Genomic DNA, 21,609 nt, shown 5'->3' on the forward strand with positions numbered 1-21,609 from the left:
CGATAACATGTATAACTAAAGTTTAATTGTCGATGACACTGAAAAGACTTGTCACTCTATTTTTTAATGGAAAAATCGTTATGTATAATTGTATTGTAATTATGTATGATCAGTAATCTTGATATTGCGTTTTGCGTAATTCGACATGCCTGAATTCATTAAACGTAACCTACAATGGTTCACTTTCAACTAAACCTTATTTCATCTCAAAAAAATAATCAAGTTGTCTTAGAAGTACGTGAATAGATTTTATTGAACAAATTCTTTGTCGGATATAGGAAAGAATTATTTTACGGAGAGAAAATGTTACATCGATTATCAAGAAGAAAAGTTTATTAAAGATCCTAGCTTACGCTGCTGATTGATCTGATTAAACATCTTTTGTTGTACAAGCAATATTTTTCCATTCAAAGACATCAATAATTTTCTCATACGTAAGTATACAGTTTCGACAAAATGAAAAACTTGTATAAATGTAATTGTTGCTCCAGTGTCAAACGGATGTTCTTACGATTAAACTCGATTTGTTTGTCTCTCCGGTGATACGTAGCTGTTGATTCTTTCTGTCGTTATTCTTTTTCACACGATACCATTTTCCTATTTGAACAGTTGTAGACTGTACATTTGATCACATCTTTGACGCCAGTGCGTTAACGAGTAAATAAAATACATACTTTGAATTCGAGTGAAAATACGATGCCTCTTATATACAATGCGCGCATCGCGTAAAGTGACCAATTCACTAGTATCCCTTATGGTATTACACATCTAATTGTAAAGCCCGACTTAACCACACTTACTTGCAGTGCAAAAGCTTATCGTCGTAATTCCTTGAGTTTTTCTTTTCAACTTCCGACAGTGTAATTGTTTAAGAAAGTCTTTTTTTTAACATTAGGACTGTCAGTAAGTAAATAAATCCACTTTTAGCTACTTTTCTTTCTATGACGTAAATTTTCGTCAAACTTTATCTAAGTTTTTTTAATCAACAAGTTCGGAAAACCTCATCGGAATTTATAATTATCTTGACTGGAATTTGTTGGTGATCACATGCGACCTTTCTGAATTTTTCTTATATTGCTTAAATTCGAATCGATCTCCAGTTAATTCTCTCAACTTCTACCTCGGTCATGTGATCTACATTAATTTCCCGTTCTAAGGGTGATTTCCACTGATTTTTAGTGATTTTCCGATTCTACGGAATGCTGGGAAATCATTGGAACTAGATGAGAGCACGTGATAAGATAGAAATGTATGGAATGTTGATGAATTTAAATCATTTGTGAGATCATTTGCCGTTTACCGGAACACTTTCAACCAACGATTTCATCAACGTTGTCGTATGGATGTCAAGTGATTTCCAACGATTTTTGTTATCTCGATTTTGATTCCTCGATAATTTCGCGGGATACGTCAGTCGCATCATTGAACTCGTTTTAATTTACACCTCGATTATCACTAAAAATTAACGAATTCCTGCCACTTCCGTTTTTCGCACGTTTATCCGCCTTGTTCCCCTGCAATTGCGGCGACAGCATCGCGCTGTACAAAAATTTCTCGTTACGCAATTCATTATCCCACAGCCCTGCAAGCAATGATGGAAGAACCCATCGCTTCGCTGTTCCCAATACTTATTCAGTTTCACGTCTTCCGTATTGATTCTTCTTAGCCGGGCCTGCTATATACGGTTGACGAGGACTCTCTTCTCTCTCTCTCTCTCTCTCTCTCTCTCTCTCTTCTCTCCTCCTCTCGTCTCCTCTCCTCTCCTCTCCTCTCCTCTCCTCTCCTCACGTCTCGTTCGCAACGGCCGCAGGCGTGTCACGTGATCAGGTCTCGTTGCCACGGGACACGATGCGGTGGGTAGCCGTTGGCTGCTCTTGGACTTATCGAGCAATAAATAGATCCTAGGCTGCCGCGTTGCGTTGCCTTGCCTTGCCTTGCGATGCGTTACGTGACATTACGTTTCGCCGTCGGCCCCGTTAGCTTCAAATTATTACAAATATTTATGTATAGAGAGGACGGAGAATAGATTTACAAGCGATGCAACGAACGAGTCCGAAATTGCATCGATCGAATCGGATTGATAAGTGCGAACCTTCGCGCAATGGGCAAAGTTACGAATCGGAAAGTCAGTTATCGAGTTGCGAAATTGCTAAGGTATAGCTGTATGAATCGGGAATTGAGCCAATATGCAGGTTTGTTTTGCCTAGGTAGCTCGTTTGATCAAGTAACACCAAAAGAAAATAATTGGTATTTAGCAATGACGGTGGAAAAAGAAATCTTCCCTCGATTCTTTTGATTCGTTCTGTTTTGAAGCGGTAGCCTGCTTCAGTTTGTGGCAATAAATTTGTCTTCTTTTTTTTTTTTGTTTTTTTGGCTGAAACAAGGTCTGAATACGAGCTTTTGCCGTACGAAAAAATCCCTCCGTGGCACTTCGCAACATGTGACTTTTACCTATAACTCGGATAAACATTTAAGCAAAAGTACGTAGTTATTAAAATTTGCCTAAAAAGTCGCGAGTGTGCTCTTGCATGGATATAAGCTTTTATACAATTGAATTATCCTTAGAAACGACGGTAGCCTTTTTTAAATTAAAAGTACCGGAAACGAGATATATTAGTTATCAAAGTCAGGACTATTTGTACCGTTCATTTGTTTACATGTATATAAAAATGTTCTGATAAATAGCCTGAAGTTTATATCGCTGATCGCTATGATCACCGTCGTTTTAGCGATGTCACGTGGTATGGTGCAGCGTATAGTTTAATACAACCGTGGCGTGTATATGTGTACGGTACATGCAGTGGCGTAATGTAAGGAAGCGAATGAATGAATGCCGAATGAATGAACGAATGAGAAATGTATACGCGTGTAGAGCCACGGCATGTCAGGAATGTCGAATATACTCGCGTTGTATTCGGTTTGCTCAGCTGTCGGGTGAGATATTTGCGTCTGATTAGAAAATTGAATAATCGAGTAATTGATTAGTGGCTAACCTCTCTTTTCCTTAATACACTAATAACCATATTTCGAATGCCGTTACCTTTTTCTCTCTTTCTCTTTCGCTGCATAAATGGACCCGAACGAACGATCTTTCACGACTGACAATGAACGAACGAATGAATGAATGAGTGAGCGAATGAATGGACCAAGTCAATGACGATGCTTGTTGTTATTCATTTTATTGTGGCCTGTAGCCGACATTGCGATGCTAAAACGTCAGTCATTCATTGTTTTATCTTCCATCGTTAACCGAAATCGCATGCAACCTACCGCTAGAGTATAAAGAATGCAACAAATAACGGGAACTAGTATAAACGCGAGAATAAGGAAAGAAACAACAGACGATGAACGCAAATTATATTTACAAGCTCGATAAAATTCATACTCGATTAATCGAGTGGTTGTTATAGTTGATGCGGCTCAAAGTTCACCTATCATGCTTTACGGAACGACGATTTTTCCTTTTGAATTTTTATCAGCGAATGTTGCGGAACATGTGACACGGATATGAAAAATTTAAACAACCGATATCAAGATCATTAATTTACGAGCTAATACAGATCCGAACACTTATTATACCTATTATTACACATTACTCGAATGTTTCAGTTTTTATAACAAAATATTTAGCTGACAAGCTGACTTAATTATATCCGGATCTCACCGACAAATGTATTTTCTTTCCGTCGTACAATCACCGAATTCTGCGTGTCCGGTCACTCTGACTCGCTCACATTGTCACTTTCATTCTTCTAATTCATATTCATTACACAAATCATCCTACATTGGTTGCATGATTTTATTATTTTATTTATCTTTACACGAATCAAACAGGTGTGTGAAAAATATGGAACATTTCACAGACTTCTTGCCGCAGACTTACGGCGTTTTAATTTACACAAAGTTCGACCTCCGTACCAATTTGAGATACGAGGAGAGGGAGTATCGAGAGACGACTCGGCGTGGCCAATTAAAATCCTCCGACCCGAACTCGAACGAAAATAACTTCAGCCAGGAATATTCCTTGGCTCAGAGGATGCGGACTCGAGGACACTCGGTCGGTTTCTTGCGTCACGTTGCATACCTGGGTGCCGGGACGATCAAAATTGACGGCAGTCGACTCGGCTACGGTGGTGTCGGTGCAGCGGGTGCACTGGGCCCCATACTCGTTTTCCCCCCTTAGCAGAGGGGCAGGGGAGAAATAAAAGGAAAGGAAGCGAGGCGGGAACCCCGGGACTTGAGAGGCAACGGCCGCGCAGTAACGTGTAGTTTTCATGGCGTGGACGTCGTCGACTCGACGAGACGGGACGAGAGGGCGGCCATACTTGACGGTTTGCTTACGCCGCTTCTGTCCTTGCGCGGAAAAAACCATCTCGGCCATTCGTGAGGAGAGGAGGGAAAAGAGGTTGCCGGAGACGAGCGACAATTGTTAATCCTGACGATTAGACGGGCCGGAAGATCGTCCGAGTTGTGTTTGTGTATAAATTTATACGATCAAAGAAGCTGTGCAGTGTCGCGATTGTTGTTAACCGTATTATTACTTATCCTATTCCCCCGCGACGTGTGATTCGAAGTGATTTTCAATCACGATCGATTATTCATTTTTCGTTTCTTCGTCACACTTGCGGTGTACAGGCGTTTTCAACAAACAATTATCGCAAATGTCAGTTACTTATGTTAGGGGAACGGGCGTTCGCTGGATGAGGATAAAGGCTCAGCACTCCCGTGATTCTGCAGATGCATCGTTAGATTCAAGGTATCACTTGAGATTTTATCCAGCGTCTTCTTTCATTTCGAAATTTTACATACTGTCGAACTTTTAGTTACATCAAATCGGCGTCGAATGAATTTGGTGTAGCAAGTGTATTGATACACTTTGTTTTATCTGGTATTTATGTTTATTTACGATTTTGGATTGAAAATCCCGAATAATCTGGTAATCGACGGTAAACTCGTGTGGAAAAATTTCGTTCAAGTGGATCAAGTGGCGACTCTACTATTTTCTCTACCTTGTCAGGTAGTCTGTACACTGAGGGAAACTTCTAGTTGTTGTTAGTTTTTACGATCCTTGACTGTTTCCATTTTTTTTTTTTTAACGTAATTGAAAAATATCCTTCTTCGGGGTACAAATTGGAAACGAGTTTTATAGCCGTAACCATAAAATCTAATGTCTGTTTCTATTCTTTTTGATAACTCGGTCACTTGTACCTGTTGCTATGATCCAATGTTGGTCTAACAGTAAGTTGATGCTCAGGCTTTATTTATTTATTTATTTGTTTATTTATTTACTTATTTATTCAAGCGCAGTAAACTGAACAAACCGATTCAATGTTGTAATAACCAGAAAATGCATTATCGATAATTACAATCTAGTATAAGTATCTGGTATTCCAAAATTGTTCCTCGCATCCGTTGCCTCTTTTTTTGATGTAGTACAATAAAATTCGCTGCCACGTGATTACCCGTATGACGGGATTGTTTATTGAACAACAAAAAATAAAAAAAAAAAAAAAATCAAAAGCCAAGATTCATTGAGACTTTTAGTACTTGAGGAAGAGAGCGATAAATCGAGGCGGACTATTAAAACATGGACACGATGCATTCACGCGATCTTATGCTCACGTATATGAAATAATTGATTCAATAAATCGCATGTACACAGTGATCGAAAAGTTTTGAGATCCTGCACGTTTGCATAGATAGAAGTTTCATTGATACTAATTATTATTATTTTGCCGCGCGTATGCGTGTATTATATGTATTGTGTATAGGTATGTTTATTACCATAATTATTTCGTAATTGGATCGATTTGTGTCGGATTTATGAATTATTTATGTAGACGTTGCAGTGTATGTGACTTACGCAAAAAGCCGCTCGTCCCGCGATGTCGTAAGGTTGTTGCGGTAGGTCCGGAGGCTTCTTTCTCTATTCCCGAGACTCGTTGAATTTTTAAATTTATTCAATTGCTTTATAGTTTGTCTTTTTTTTTTTTTATTACCGTACTAAACGATTTTCTTCTTTTTACCGTACTGTAAAGCAAGTACGGTTAGTTTCTTGCTAATCGGTATAAGATAAATCGTGGAGAGATGAAGAAAAATAGCGAAGCTGATTTTACTAGATTTAATAATTCATGTCAAATCTCGAGAGTCGTGCGCGACGTTGAAGCATTGACGCAACTATTGATATAACACATGATTTTTCTTTTAATTATCACAATATTGTTAAGGATAGTTACAAGTGAAAATAAATAGTAATGTAAACATTTTTTTAGTTAATCTTCGTTCACCCAAATTTGTCATACGAAATGGATTGATATTTTCATTCAGAGACTGGAAAGAAACTTAATCGCGATGTTGAGAAACCGAGAAGATTTAGAAAATTCATATTTAATTTCATCATATTACCACTTTGATTAAGTGAAGATGAGAGGTACTTGAATTACTACTACTTTTTTCCCCGTTTTCAAAACCATTTCTACTTCATAAAAAACTGATGATCCGCACATCTGTGAAACTTCATAATTTTTGTATTTGCTCGAAATTTAAACTCATAATAGGCTTTAACGAAACGAGTAGTTTTCATCCGGTATCAAACATTTGTGTTGCACATTTGTTCAGATATTATTTAAATTAATGTCGGGAAACGGTATTTTTCAAACAGCTCCTTGCGTCGTAATTCTTCTAAATTTTTTAAAAAATTTCATAATTATCGATGCAGCGTAGGAAACAAAAGTTCCAACAAGCTACCCCATAATTGTACCAATAATTCGCAATTGACAATTTTCACAATGTATCAAAACTGTCGAAAATATTAAAAAATTTCTGCTGCAATAAAAATTTTCCTCAACGCCGTGAATCTTCCGTTACAAAGAATGTACAAAATTCATTCGTTCAATTATGAAAGCGGCATCTTATTTCGAGCAGTATAATTAATGTCGACTTTTATCGACGTATTGCATCGGTTAATTACGACGATGTATTTAAAATTTGTAAAAACTGATGTGACGCAAAAAATTTGACGATTTTCAATTGAATTCAAATCGTTTTGTATATCAAATTATAAATACATATCCATGTATACAATAAATTGTAAAATTTCAACATTAACACGTATGTATATATATAACACATATATTACAACATGCGATTTCGTGGCGTATAGCGGTGATAAACGGAATCGTAAATAAACCGAGACATACATAAATAATGATGCGAGTGAGTCACCGATACGCCTCATATTTTCATTCATAAATGCCCCCCCTCCCAACAACGTCTCTCCCCCCCCCTCTCTCTCTTTCTCTCTCTCTCTCTCTCTCTCTCTCTCTCTTCTCTGCCTCGGTTCGTACATCGTCGCGGGCGGCAAACGTGCTGCGCACACATCGTACTACATACATTTATATGGTCCGTGGTGCGCCGGCGCGGCTCGAGCTAATATATAGCTTGTTATTTTATGGAGTAGTCGTATAGTGCGAGCGTTGTGTGCGCGTATCACAACACACCATGCTTTGCATATATATTACATGACCTTCATGTATATATGTATTATTATGTACACGGTATGGCCTGTGCGCGTAGGTATCGTATGTAGGTGTCTGGGTCAATGTCTCTTCCGGCAAAGACTCTCTCTTTCCTCTCTCTTCTCTCTTCTTTCTTCTCTCTCTCTTCTTCTTTTTCTCCGCCGTTTTCTGTTTCGACGATTTATGTTTTGAATACAAGTGCGGAAAGTCGACAAAACTCTTCCGTAAGTTTCTCTTACCGTTGTCCAATATTTATCTCGTGTCGTTGAACTTCGTTTTAACAAATCGGGGAAAACCTGGACTGTATGCCGTTGTATTTTAACCGTCTTGTCTCTGAAGTATGATCAACGCGGCATCAGATCACGCGGTGAAATACAGGGTGACTCGAAATGTTGGCGAATCAGTCTTTTTATTTAGTCGAAAGTCTCAAACATGCCTCGATAAACGATGTTTTGCAATCGGCTTATTAATTGTAACTTCTATTATATTGTCTTGAAATTATTAATGGTATCGGGTTTAACTGTATTTTTAGCTTTCGTTGATTATCGAATTCCATTTCATTCGTACATACTTACATACAAAGATTCATTCATTCATTCATTCGACGTTGTCATACTGGTCTTGGTTAATTGAAAAGGAATTGTTGATGAACTTGTGTAACTGAAAGGAGTTTAAGCGTTAATTATTACAGCAATTTATAAACTGTTATAACCTTATGAATTCCAATTAGGCAGCCAAGTCAATGTTATATTTAACTTTAAGTCTCCTTATAATTACATGTGATTGAAAATTATTTGGAGCTTTTTTTAAGATGCACACTGTAGCAAATTTCGTCGGAAAACCTTAGAAAGTTGTGACCAGTCATAGGCATGCTACCGAAAGTAACCATTAGTGATTGACTCGAATAGAACAATTTGAATTTGAAACTGGGATAGAGTGGCGCAAACAGTTGAAGCAAGGAAATCGGCGAAGAATAGAATTTTAACATCTCGCAATTATCAATTGCGTCATTAAATCGCAATTGTTGATTCAATGTTTGGAAAAAATATTGCGGTTATTCGAAAATGTTTATGAATAGTTGAAAAATCGTATATCTTATCAAACGCTCGACTTAACTAGTGACTTTTCGTTTGTTAAACATTGCTTGTTATTGAGACATAGTATTGAATCGACGATCCTTAGGCGACTCCGAGATCAGCATCAGGTACAGTGCACCGTAATGTAATGTACTCGGTTAATTGTACGAAAGAAAGAGCAAAAACGCTTCTATCGCCCGAAAATTTTTGGAAATTTGATATAATTTTAGAAGGGAGAGAGAAAAAAAAAAACCGCAGCCTAAACCGTCAAATCTCACGTTCGGTGCTGACATTGTGCCAAACGCGTCAGCTCTGTCATTCAGTCGGTGGTGTTGACGGGTTGTTGGGTTGTTACATTATACCAGATGTTGAAAACATCGAATAATGCTTTGGATCCCGCGAACCGGAACACATAATTAAACGACAACAGGGTCAGCTGTAATCGATTATGTGCCCTCCGAGTAAATGCAGCGTATTGTCATTTTGGATGAGATACTCGCCCAATGCTTGAGATCATTTGCGATTTGAATCTGTGGCGTTACTTTGGAGTTTATTGCAAACAGCGAAACGATTGCGCCAACAGTTTTCGCAGCTAACGACGATGGCGTGATGTAACTTTATTCATTAATTGTGTTTAATCTAGATGTCACTCTCATGTTCGCGTTTACGTCTGTTTCAGGTGTGATGGGGCTTACTGACGCCAGCAAGTATGAGCTGAGACAGCATAACTAATTGTAAGTATAATTTATTGTTGTAGATATATCACGTCGGTTGTGTATACATATATATATATATATATTACAGTATAAGATAATCGCGATTTAAATTATTGCTCGAATATGGACACCTAGGGACTAAATTCATCGAAGAAACCTATACGACTACGAATAATTTGTAAAACCTATGGTATCTTTGAGTGAAAAGTATCAACCTATCGGTTTGATAATATTTGATGAAACAACCTATGAATGAGATGGATCACTTAATTTTCTTCGGATGTTTTTTTTAAGTCTCACATAAAGCAAAATTTGTCGAGTTATTTGCAATCGAAAACTTCGCAAAGTTTTTTTTTTTTTTTAAATTATTCTGTTATTTTATAATAATACAATAGTCGAAGTTTTATTTTGAACAGGCACGTCTCTAGATTCACAGGTTCAGAAAAAAGTACGCGATGTGAAAAATTCGATGTAAAATTTTTCAGTTGCTAATTTGTTGGTTAGTTTTTTGAAGATTTAAAAAATATCGACGTACTTCGTGAAAAGTAGACGTATATGTAGTTCGATATTTCCTGCGCTTTGTAAATTAATCCGGAAAATTAAACGTCCCGTCTTGTTTTCGCGGAGAAAAATATAATATAAAACTTTCGGCGTGCGCAAATCTGGAGTCTATCTAAACACGCTATTACGTCATCGTTATTCGAAGGGTTTCGACAATAAGATCCGACAAAAATTCTCACGAGCGATTACTTTTATTTGTTTCACTGCAATTGGACATGTCGAGCAGTATATTTTGCGAATTTTTAACCTAAATACAAGAAGACTTCATCCTGAAATCGGAAAATTGACGGGCAGGTCAGTCGTTCGTGAAAACTATTTGAGCGTCTTACATTACGGAATGTTTATACGATGTACTTCATTAAGGGGGGGGTACACCATGCAAGCAAAAAAAAATACTGCAACTTTGCGATTTTTTTTTGAAAAATCGGATTTATTTATGAACATGCGGTCTTGAATACATTAATATATAAGTCTTTGAGAACTTTAAAAAATTTTTTTATTGTCGAAAAATTTCAAAATGGCGTGGTGACGGTTGGATCCCCAAAGCCGCTCGGAAAAATGGGGTGCGAGATTTGGTGGAGTCGTGGATAGTCCTAGAACACACAAATTACAAAAAATTAGTTGTATATTATGTTTTCTTGTCCACTACGTACCACTTTTTTGATATCTAGTCTGAAAATTTTTTTTTGACCGTTTGAAGTCGCAAAAACGTGGTCGAAAAATTGAAAAAAAAAAAAAATCGTCACTTAAACAATCATAAAAAATTTTTGAGACTAGATATCAAAAAAGTGGTACGTAGTGGACAAGAAAACATAATATACAACTAATTTTTTGTAATTTGTGTGTTCTAGGACTATCCACGACTCCACCAAATCTCGCACCCCATTTTTCCGAGCGGCTTTGGGGATCCAACCGTCACCACGCCATTTTGAAATTTTTCGACAATAAAAAAATTTTTTAAAGTTCTCAAAGACTTATATATTAATGTATTCAAGACCGCATGTTCATAAATGAATCCGTTTTTTCAAAAAAAAATCGCAAAGTTGCAGTATTTTTTTTTGCTTGCATGGTGTACCCCCCCCTTAATGTGAAGTATTTTTTGTCTTTCTTCCATGAGGGTCAGCTACATGCGACGACAAATGATCTGATTCCATATTGATTAGTGGTTTTCCTGTCGCAGGATGCTTTGTTCTCTGAATCCCAATTTTGAATGAGCATTTGATTACTTTTTTTAAATACAATTTTTATATCGTTGACACGTTCCATTTGATTCCTTTGTTATCGAATTTGCTTTAACCGCAGTGTGTAAATCCCTTTGGTTTGTAACTGCGGTGTCAAGGGGTGTTTCACCGAAGCGATTGATATCGTTCGGAATCATTTTGTAATCTGCGAAATTACACTGAAATTATTAATATTGAAACGAAATTCTGCACCGGTAATCGTCAAAGCGATCGTGGGTAGTTGTGCGAAATCATTTAAAATCACCGGAATATCTCTGTCATCTTACGATATCGTATGAAATTTTAGAAATCATGGGAAATCACGTAATCAAAGTAAAATTTATTTTGTCAAATGGTTTCTCGTAATCACATTTATCAAATGTAAACGATCACGAAATATTTAGGAGCGGTTAAAGTGCTCGCCAAATGGCTATATTGTGCTTTTTTCTAGTAGGGTCTGCTTTACGAACGTGAACTTTAATTATTCGATTAATTACCGACTCTTACGATGGATGGATGGATTATTCCAGTCCTGGCAAAAGAGGATGAATTGGTGTTAGGAACAAGACCTGAGCTCAAATATTCATTCGCTTTGTATACTTTTCGTACACTTGCCAATTCAATGTACCTAAACCTCAAGCACCATACCGTACCTATAACAGATTTCCCTGAAAAATGTCTTCCGAACCTCGGCTCATTTTCTTGAAATCAATCACACTTCAAACTTCGACTCTACGACGCCCTATTCGCGTAACTCTACAAATGAAACATCGTGCAACGAATATTGGACAATTATCTTTTTCAAACAAATTTAGGAGCCTACTGTAAGTTGGGATGTGTTTCTCTGGATAATAACAAACAGAGTAAAGTTTGATGACTACCAAAGCGTTCGGATAGCCAAAAATCGCAGAACTTCATGGGGTCCATTGGGGTCTTCATGTGTCGTAGAAATATATCGTCTGGTATGTTCAATCTCGTTTATTGTCGCTTTAGCAACCGATGTATTCATAAGCTGGTGGCCTTGCGATTACAAATGTTTTTGGTAACGTCGGTAGTAATTATTCGTTAAACGTCGATGTGAAAGGGCACGATGGAGAAGCGTCAAGACCATAAGATAACTACTGTCGTCAGCCTGAACCGCAGGCGTTTAATCGCGACCCACCCGGTCCGCATCCCTGTATATTAAGACTCGGGTAAAGATGGCGGCTTGCTGTCCCGGCTCTCTGCCATTACGCGATTCCAAGGAATCGTACACTCGTAGTTTACTCGTAGTTCGTGCCAAGGATGGAATCACGGTGGACGGCGCAGAGAGGAGAGAAGCGAATAGAAGAGGAGAGGAGCAGAGGTGAGTCGAGAGGAGAGGAGAGGAGAGGAGAGGAGAGGAGAGACAGAGAAAGATAGAGAGAAACAGAAACAGAGAGAGAGAGAGAGAGAGAGAGAGAGATAGCAGCAATCAATACGCAGCCGACAGCAAAACCACTCCAACCTAGCCGAGCCCGAGTCAACCTGACCCCTCCAACCCAACGTCGTTGGATACTCGCTGAGATATATGCTTCCCATCTATACGTAGGCTGCACATGTCTCTACACTCGCCACAACATCATAACGGAGAGTTTACTCGGGAGAAATTCTCTCGCTTTGGAAACATTGTTGTACACCCATCGTATTGTGCCATGCCACTTGGCCATTTTCACTCGTGAGTTAGCTGAAAATATGATTAATTCTCCCCGTTTTGCAACGGGTTGAGCTTATCAAGATATGTAACTGCAGTGATGTTTATTATACGGGTCACAAGCTTCACTGACGAGTATAAATTTTATATGTTGTTTGAGGAAGAGGAGTAACGGGAGGATGTGTGCTTGCATTGTGTACACTTGGGAGATTGAAGCTAACTCTAACGTTAACGTCACGAAACATTAGGAGGAAGTTCATTATTTCGTAATTTTAGAATGACTTTCGACGAGGAGTTAGCTGTTTTGAGAAATATGGCTATGTTTGGTTCGCTATGATTTACTTAATGTCAGACAATTCTAATGGCGCGAAGTAGACATTTTTTTCCTGAACTTGCCTTCTTACAATAACGGTATTAACTTTGATCACACGTGCACTTCAGCGCACTGACGGTATTTCGTACCTTGTAACAGCATTGAAAAAGCGAAGTGTGCGTGTCTGATAAACTTGCACATATCGACAAGCCTGATCAATGGTTTAATCGTTAGTCAGTCAGTTGTTCAGAGAGTCCTGTAATTGCTGTCTTGACTGTCGATGATTTTAGAAATTTCCGAACGATACAAATTACAAATCAACTTTGATTACCATTTGAATGGTTCCATCACTCCAATAACTAGCTCGCTTGTAATATCTGTATCATCATAATACTTAACACGTTCACAGAGGATTGAATTACTGAATGAAATAGACACGCGTCTGACTGGATGAAGTATTTCTGATTTTTACTTGAATGTTTCTGTAATGTTGTTACTGCAAAAAAGCGCTTTGGAGATAATGTTACGATTGCGTTGAATCACTTTGCTGATGAAATAATCATTGCGTTTATAGTTGATACAGATAATGCATACATTAAATGACTCGTGATGATAGTTTATTACTAATAAATTTCGTTTAACGATCACCGTCTACTATTACGAGTTACATCAGCGTAGCAATGAGTTTACAACTACACAACGTTATGAATGCAAATGCGAACCTGCGCGATAAATTGTACAGTGTAGGTAAGGTAATTAAGTAACCGTGAATTTTACTTGTCGTGCTTTTAATCATTTTTATATTATACTTACTGAGGGAATTTATTTGAAAAGGTAGCTAGACTAGTTGAATAAGTAATTGAGGGCTATGCTGGTGTTCCGAGAAAATATGTAATTCGGATATTAATATAAACCATTGTTGAGAATGCTTTTAAGAATTCGTATCATTTCGAAAAATTTATCCAATAATGTGAGTTAACGAATTTAAGAAAAGTTTCATGGATCAAAGTCTCATCGTATATTAAATTTGTTATCCGATAGGTGATGCACGTGTTATTTCTCACTCTCTAAACATTCAATGGTGAGGAAATCAAATTTTATAACCACGATAAACATCGTTAAGGAAGTAGGTGGGAATTCAGGGCCAGGATGGATTGACACGAAGTCATCGACGGAATTACGCAGCTCGTACGATTACAGTAAGACACCAGTTCAAAACTCCGGGGAAAAAAGAAACGGAATAAACAGTCTCTCACGATGTGGGGTGGATTCTATAATCCGATTCAATAACGACCGTAAGCAGCAAATGAATCTTGTGTACAACTATTCATAAATAGTAATATCCAATGACTCTTGTGTTAACCTATCGTGAATATAATGAAATCGAGAAACACATCCAAGCAATCAATATTTCAGCACCGCAGATGCTGACTTTATTTATCAATTAAACGTAATAGGTTTGCGGAGGGAATGCGAAAGATCAAAGTGGCTCGCTCTTCGTTCCAATCCATCAATGCGAAACCGATTGTCAATGTTCCGAATTGTGTTCCGATAGAAATATGTAGTTGTACGTTTTGATGCCGACGAACACGACAGTTGCTACTGTATACATCTCTCATCGATCGCAAGTATGTTTCCGTAGCAGTGACTGAATTGCAAATTTCATCTCGCCAGCGTTCATTGATTAGTAATTATAATTTCCCAATTTTTTTCCATTCACTTCTTGTCACTTGTTGGGAATTTATCTCATGTTTGACATGACAGATTGAATTGAAATCACAGTCTCTAATTCTGTAAAAATTGAACCTACTTGTCGGAATATTGGAAATGACATCTCAGATGCTCTGTTTCTGAATTAAGAATAGGACCAACGCTTATTTCGAATCTTTAATTGGCGCAAAATAAATCATCGACCTACCGATATTTCACTTAAAGCAGAGTTACGTATTGATTTCATTCTTACAAAGTTTGCAATTTTCCTATACAGTGTTTTGACCAAATAGTAGCATCAATGCCCACTAACGTTGGTCACAATTACGATTATTTTTGCAAGTAATTAAGTCCCCGTTGTGACAAAATACAGTATCCTGAAAATACGGCAAAGACGAGTGTATTTTAAAAGCCCATTTAAAACTTCTCCAAACATATTTCAAGGATCTTTCTAATTTACATATCATTCCGAATCCTCTTTGTCGCACGTTTGGAAGCTCAAGAGCTTATCGAGCGTGAGTGATTAATGAGCAAAAACGTTGAAATTCGAACGTCCCATCCCTTTCATTCTTTCCGGACTCGCAACGTCCGGGTTTATTCAGATCAATCCAAGTAATAATTGTGCGCATCCTTTCTCTTCCAGAGGACTGGCATGGAGAAAGAGAACTCCGGAGGGAGCGCGGACAACGCGCCAGGAGGGACCTCGACCTCCGCGTCTGCGGCTTCGGTTACATCAGGTTCAGCTGCCGAAAAAATTCAGGCAGATCAAGCGAACCCTTTGCTGGACCCGACAGCTCTCTTCAATGGTAAGTGCCTGTCATTTTCATCGCGATTTTCACGAAGCATTCCGAGCGATGCAGACTACTGGGTGGTCTTTTTTAATCGCCCCAGGCGAATACCTCGGGAACTGGAAGAGATACGAGAAAAAGTTTGATACAAACCCTGAAGGGTTTCGAGGGGGAAAGATAACGCTGATACGCGTTGATTCGTGGATTGACCCACTTTCGTGTTTCTTCGCGCACTCTGCGATTTAAGACAGGGAATACGTATTGAGAATATTCCGCAATGAAACTGGAATAAGTATGCATATTCTTTCTTTTTTACATAATATTTGAACGGTAAAAAAACTATTGTACGGTGCGAGGCGTCCGTTTAAACTTCATTCAAAGACCCTGTAATAATTTGTCCTAATTGACAAGTCCATCTGCATCGCCACGATTATTGTCCGATCAACGAAAATGAGCAACGAATTCTGTGGCGAAGCTTTCTCTCTCTCTCTCTCGCTCTCTCTCTTCGCCACCACGTCTATAATCTGCCGATTAAACTACCTTTCACCTTTTATTTGCGAACGCTGCTACAGGGACTGGCGAAATGAATCGGTCCCGGGATACTGCGCGGTATTAAAAGAGGACCGGCGACGTCGTAGTTCCACTTCATCCCCGTTCCACCACGAATGTCTGTCCGTCCTGCCGCTGCTCCTGCCGTCAGGACGAGCGAAGGGACAGAGGGGCAGCAGGGCTCCGGTTATAACGGGGATGGGGAGCAGCTATGCCGGTTCTCGCTGTATATTTATTGATTGCCACCTCACCTAGCCCGCTTCTCCTCTCCTCTCCTCACCTCTCCTCTCCTCTCTCCTCGGCACATCCCAACCCATCCCCGGGGTTCCTCCGTCGAACAGCCCCCGCGCTGTTCCCGCTCTCTGTCTATCCGTCTCTTTTATTCTCTCTTTACAACCTCGCCATTCGAATGTCGGTCCGAAGAATTTCGGACCGCCAGGAAGTCGGCTTGACTAGAGAGGGGCACTCGAGGAACGAGAGTTTCGGCATTAAATCCGAGTTACCCGTGCAGATACGATTTTTCTCTACGCCGGATTCCGTCCGTCATATAGTAGTTGGAAACGTAATTTGAGGAACTTTTTTTACAGAGCGTACCGTTTTGAGGTGAATTATTCAATATCTCGGGTGAAACAGGTTTCACGGAACATCGTTTTGGATATAATAAGTTTTCCGGCTTTGTGGGGGATATTGTATTGTGCTGCCAATAACCTTTCTAGCAATTGTAGTAGTAAGCAGAGGTCACCTCGGATTTCTTGATAGGATAACCATCTTTTTTACAGATGTAAAAATATTGCAGTCAATTTCAAACACTCGAGAGTTGGAGCATTTTAAAATTCGAAGAGGATTCACGATTGAATTGTGAATCAACGCCCGCTCACCTGTATTGAATGCATCGAAAGACCATGTAGAATCAAAATAGAAGAGTTCTGATATAACAAGCAGTTGATTCGACTCGTAACGACAACTTTGTATTGATTTACGGGCTGCAAAGTTGAAAATCACAAATGTTCTGCGCATCGTCATTGCCGGTAAACTCCTGTTGCATTTACAATTTACTATAAATCAAACTAATTCAAGTTTCAAACGTGCACTGTATTCTGCCAGTTATACAAGGTACATACGAGCGTAAAAATCCTTTTTTCTTTTTATATTGTTTTAGCGACAGGAGCGAGTGTAACAGCCTTTTAGAAGCTTGTTTTGTTTCTCGAGAAAATGAAATTGACATGTCGTATGCGAATAGCTTGAGGCAGCTTTCATCTCCGGTTTGAAAGACGTTTTATGAACTCCTTTATTCAGTACCGACTTCGGTCATTTCTCTTTCTTAACAGATTAGTGTGCCAGTACACATTATACAGGTATTTCTATTTCCGGATACTATACGGGGTCGAAGTTGACGTTGTACAATAAAAACTCGCAAGTATTCATGATTCGTGAAATTCATGATCTTATGGTCTTTTGACGCACTATCACTTTCAGAGCGACAGTCTTACGCTTATATGGCTGTCCGTCAACTGAGTTCACTTTCGAACAAATACGACTTATAAATTCCCTATACTGGCGATGATACAGATTTTTTCAATTTAAAAAGTTAATTATTATTAAGTATATTTGTTTTCAAAGTAGAATCAAAATTTCTTAGACCGGGCACTTTTCGAGTTGGGGTTGTTTGTGTCTCACAAAAATTCTATGGTGTTTTTACGGGCCTAAAAAAATATTTTTGCGATATTTTTAAAGTAAAAATTTGAAATCTGGCAGCCAGGGTTTATCTTAAAAATGTATCGTTCTTAACCATTTTATGGTTCTGAAATAATTTTTTTCGTGAATTTACAATGGTTTAACTATGCATGGCCGACTGGCTGGCTTCTTTTTCATCGAACAATTCTAGCCTTTTTTTTTTTACAAATATGCCACTTCCCGTTCGTTTTTCGTAATTCATCTTGATAATCATTGTGGTAGAGAACCGTTCGAACTAAAAGATACATCTCTTTGACTTGCAATTATGGAACGTACCTCGTTAATACGGAACGCTAATACACCATTCGTTATTTTTCGTCTCGACAACCTCAGCGATGACGTAACGGAGCGTCAAGCGTGACCGGAGTAATTCCAACTACCTACGTTCAAGGTACAGTATATACGGCGCAAACTGTGCTCGATAATCTTTTACAACGTATACGAGGATACCGGCAAAAGACGATAACTCGTCAACGATCCGGAGCTAACGTTTGACGGGAGTTACGGCGTTAATTAACTTGGTCGTGAATACGCCGTAAGATGATTCGGTATCAATTTAATATCACTCGTCATTGAAGTGTCGGGTGAAAACAAAAATGCAAATCCAAATGCTAAGGTTAAGGTTCCTTCTCTGTTTGCATGATTTTTTTTTTTTTTTAAATGTATTTGTTTTTCACTCAACCATGTCTCACTCGCGAAGAGTTACTGGTATACAGATAGATACACGCCGGTCGATTTCTTTGCAATTTAATCCATTCAGAGTTGGGATGTTGGCATTTGTGGGAAAGCTATTGGAAAAAGAAGTTTGCTGTAATCGATGCAGCAGCCGCTCTATAAGGTAGTCGAATAATCACTTATGGATATTTATTGCGATGTGTAGAACTTTGATCAAGGATTGTGGGAACCGTTTGGTTTATTACGATTAAGCTTGTTAGCGACTCCACGTTTCCATCGTGTTTATAGACGGTATATTTGTAACGAGTATTCGTCACTTGCACTATTATTTTTTTCGTCACGCTTATTTATCACTAATATTTGAGTTTTTATGGCGGAAGGTCGTTACGGGGATATAACGATTTACTATTTCTACAAGTTTATTGATTGATTGATTGATCGACTGATTGATTCCCGTTCATTCTTTGTTCTGGACGTTTCACGTACCTGCTACTTTGGATTATATATTTGACTGGCGTCTGTTGTATGTTTATCGTTTTTATACAACAATAATTCATGTTACCACAGTGAGTAATTGTTTAACATGTGATAGGTACACGGTTACTTGATAATTAATCTCATATTTTCGGGTTATCTTGACTAATTTGAATTCCATTTGTTTCACTGGCTGTAGTGACCTAGAATCTTTACAATGTATGAAAATTCGACAATCTGGACCTGAATCTGGATCAAATATTTCAAATTTGGTAATATCGATGAACAACAGATTGCAGGGGAACATTGATTTATCCAAACGCTACAATATTGCTACTTTTTACTCGTCTCAAGTAATCGGCGAAAACAATTTTGTCAAACTTGAACATGATCGTCGGAAGTTAATCGAGTTGTTGACCTTGTGTAAACATTTCGTTGGTTCGGCATAATTTTCAGGATAGTTTAATGTCAATAATGAAAGCCTGCGTTACTCGCAGGTAACCAATTGAAGCGCCTAATCTTTAATATCTATCTTTTGATTATATGCGCTAATGCGTTGATCGAAATCGTCGAGCAATTGATCCGTCTTCATTGTTAAATCGTTATGACTTTGTCTAAATGAATTCTCGACTAGAGATTCGTGTAAATTCGTCGTGGAAATAGCAAAATTTTCTATAGATACCCGACAAATTTCACGCGACACGTTCAAACTCTTATATTTATCCATAGTGTGATCGCTTCGGATCGTTTGGAATGAATTACCCTCAGAGAGCAGGTAAAGATCGGATCAGGTTTAGTCGTCCTTTCTCGCTGTTTGCAGCTGCATGCGTGCGTGTCTCGGCAACGATGCAATGCATGCACCGGATTGATCGCAGGTTAAAATGGCCGCTGTTTGACGCAGTTCGGGATGAAGAGGCGGTTGGCGGCGGGACGGGGGGCGGGGGGGGGGGGGGGGCACGACTGCAGATGCGAAATGCAGACTGAACAGCTTTTCTCGTGACGACGTACAGTTATTGAACCGCCGACGACGACCTTCTCGAGGAATTGCCGATGCAAGTCGACCAAGGTAGACAGACAGAAGCAGGCCGCTGCATAAAATTGCCCAGAAACCTGAAACAACGTAATCATTTCTCGAATCGTAATGATAGTGTCGATAATCATCGTAGGACGTTACTATCCGTCTTCAAATTGGATTATATTTCCAGTACGTAAGCTTCGTCTTTTCACCCTAATTATATTTTGACAAAAATTAGTGCCGCTTCGTGGGAGTTGACCGGTTCTGAAAATTATACTTATTTCGGTATGCGTATCCGGAAGATACTTTTGTGCTTGGATGTAATTTGTATATTTCTTTTTTTTTTTTTTTTGTTAGCTTCGACGTCGTTTACGGTATGTTCGCATTTTTAACGGAGGATACTGAGTCGAATAAGAACTTAATTTAAATTAATTATTCCTGGTGAAATAGATTTGTAGGAGTTGCTTGACTGTTTAAGTTTCCATCACAGTGGAACAATGGAGTATTGAAACAAGTGGAGTATGAGAAAAGTAATGTAGTTATCGTAAATTGTAGAATTCTAATTAAAAAAAAATTTGTACTCGATCACGATCCTTATGGAAATATTTCGAGTTGGTTAATTGATGCGTTGTCGAGTATCCGATGATGTATTTAAGCTCTGCAACGACGAAGTAGCTATCCACAAAGTTTGCGACGTTGAATTTGACATTTCTAGGAAAATTTCGCCGCATTGCAAAAGTAGAGAAAAGTCTTTTACATTTACAGGATGTTATAATTAGCTTTGAACGACCGCGTTGAATGTCACTTATACCGATATTTTCAAAACCTACGTATCACTGATGTTAAAATACCAGAGCTAGCTCATCAGTAAATCATCAGAGTATCGACACTCGGAAAAATTTCGTACACAAAGCAGTGAAACTTCTAGAACATTGGATTTTCTCTTTTCTATCTTATTTGCCAATGCATACTTAAAATTCTTAACACGCAGGTATGTGAATTGAATCAGTCGATTATGAATTCTTGCACTGAGTAAATGTAGAGCAAATAATAATATTAATTGACTTGCTAATGGGTTCAGGCTTGAATAAATAAAAGTTCTTGCTGATAGTTTCATTCGGGATTTATGCTTTATTAGTTTGATCTGAGAAATGAAATTACCCTGAATACAATCATAGGTTATACCCTCATCAAAACTCGGAAAAAGCTTATATGCTACTCATCAGACGGTTCTTGACAAGCTTCGAAACGGTTGAGTTGATGACCAAGATCTAAATTTTACGAACTTAAAACAGTCACTGGTCGTGAAATTCGATACGGTTGTATTGTCTGCATGTAAGTGGTCGCTTTGCTTCGTTTTAGAAAGCACAAAGCAAGAATCTCTAATGAAATTTGGAAAGGGTAATTGATGACTTGAGTTTCATGTTGAGATGCCTGCAGCCGTAGTGGAGAAATCGACAAATAATCAGACTGCAGCCGAATGTTTCGAATACAATTCCGAAAGAACAAGAACAAAATCAACAAATGCCTCTCCTCCATCCCACGATGTATTCAATTACCGAGCATGGTTCATAAAATAAGACAAGTAT

General features: G+C 38.5%; 1 protein-coding gene across 12 annotated transcripts in view; it reads left to right on the top strand.

Moving 5' to 3' along the window:
* Positions 1 to 21,609, top strand: part of LOC124179413 (bromodomain adjacent to zinc finger domain protein 2B-like) — a 117,601-nt gene that overhangs the window by 54,300 nt on the left and 41,692 nt on the right. For all 12 annotated transcript variants that reach the window (XM_046563744.1, XM_046563742.1, XM_046563746.1 and 9 more), the window contains exons 2-3: positions 9,273 to 9,327; positions 15,429 to 15,591. In XM_046563744.1, the coding sequence (XP_046419700.1) occupies positions 15,438 to 15,591 (154 nt within the window). In that variant the 5' untranslated portion in view covers positions 9,273 to 9,327; positions 15,429 to 15,437. The remainder of the gene's footprint in view (positions 1 to 9,272; positions 9,328 to 15,428; positions 15,592 to 21,609) is intronic.

The sequence above is a fragment of the Neodiprion fabricii genome, chromosome 4 (genome assembly GCF_021155785.1).
Source record: "Neodiprion fabricii isolate iyNeoFabr1 chromosome 4, iyNeoFabr1.1, whole genome shotgun sequence".
In the NCBI taxonomy this organism is placed as follows: Eukaryota; Metazoa; Arthropoda; class Insecta; order Hymenoptera; family Diprionidae; genus Neodiprion; species Neodiprion fabricii.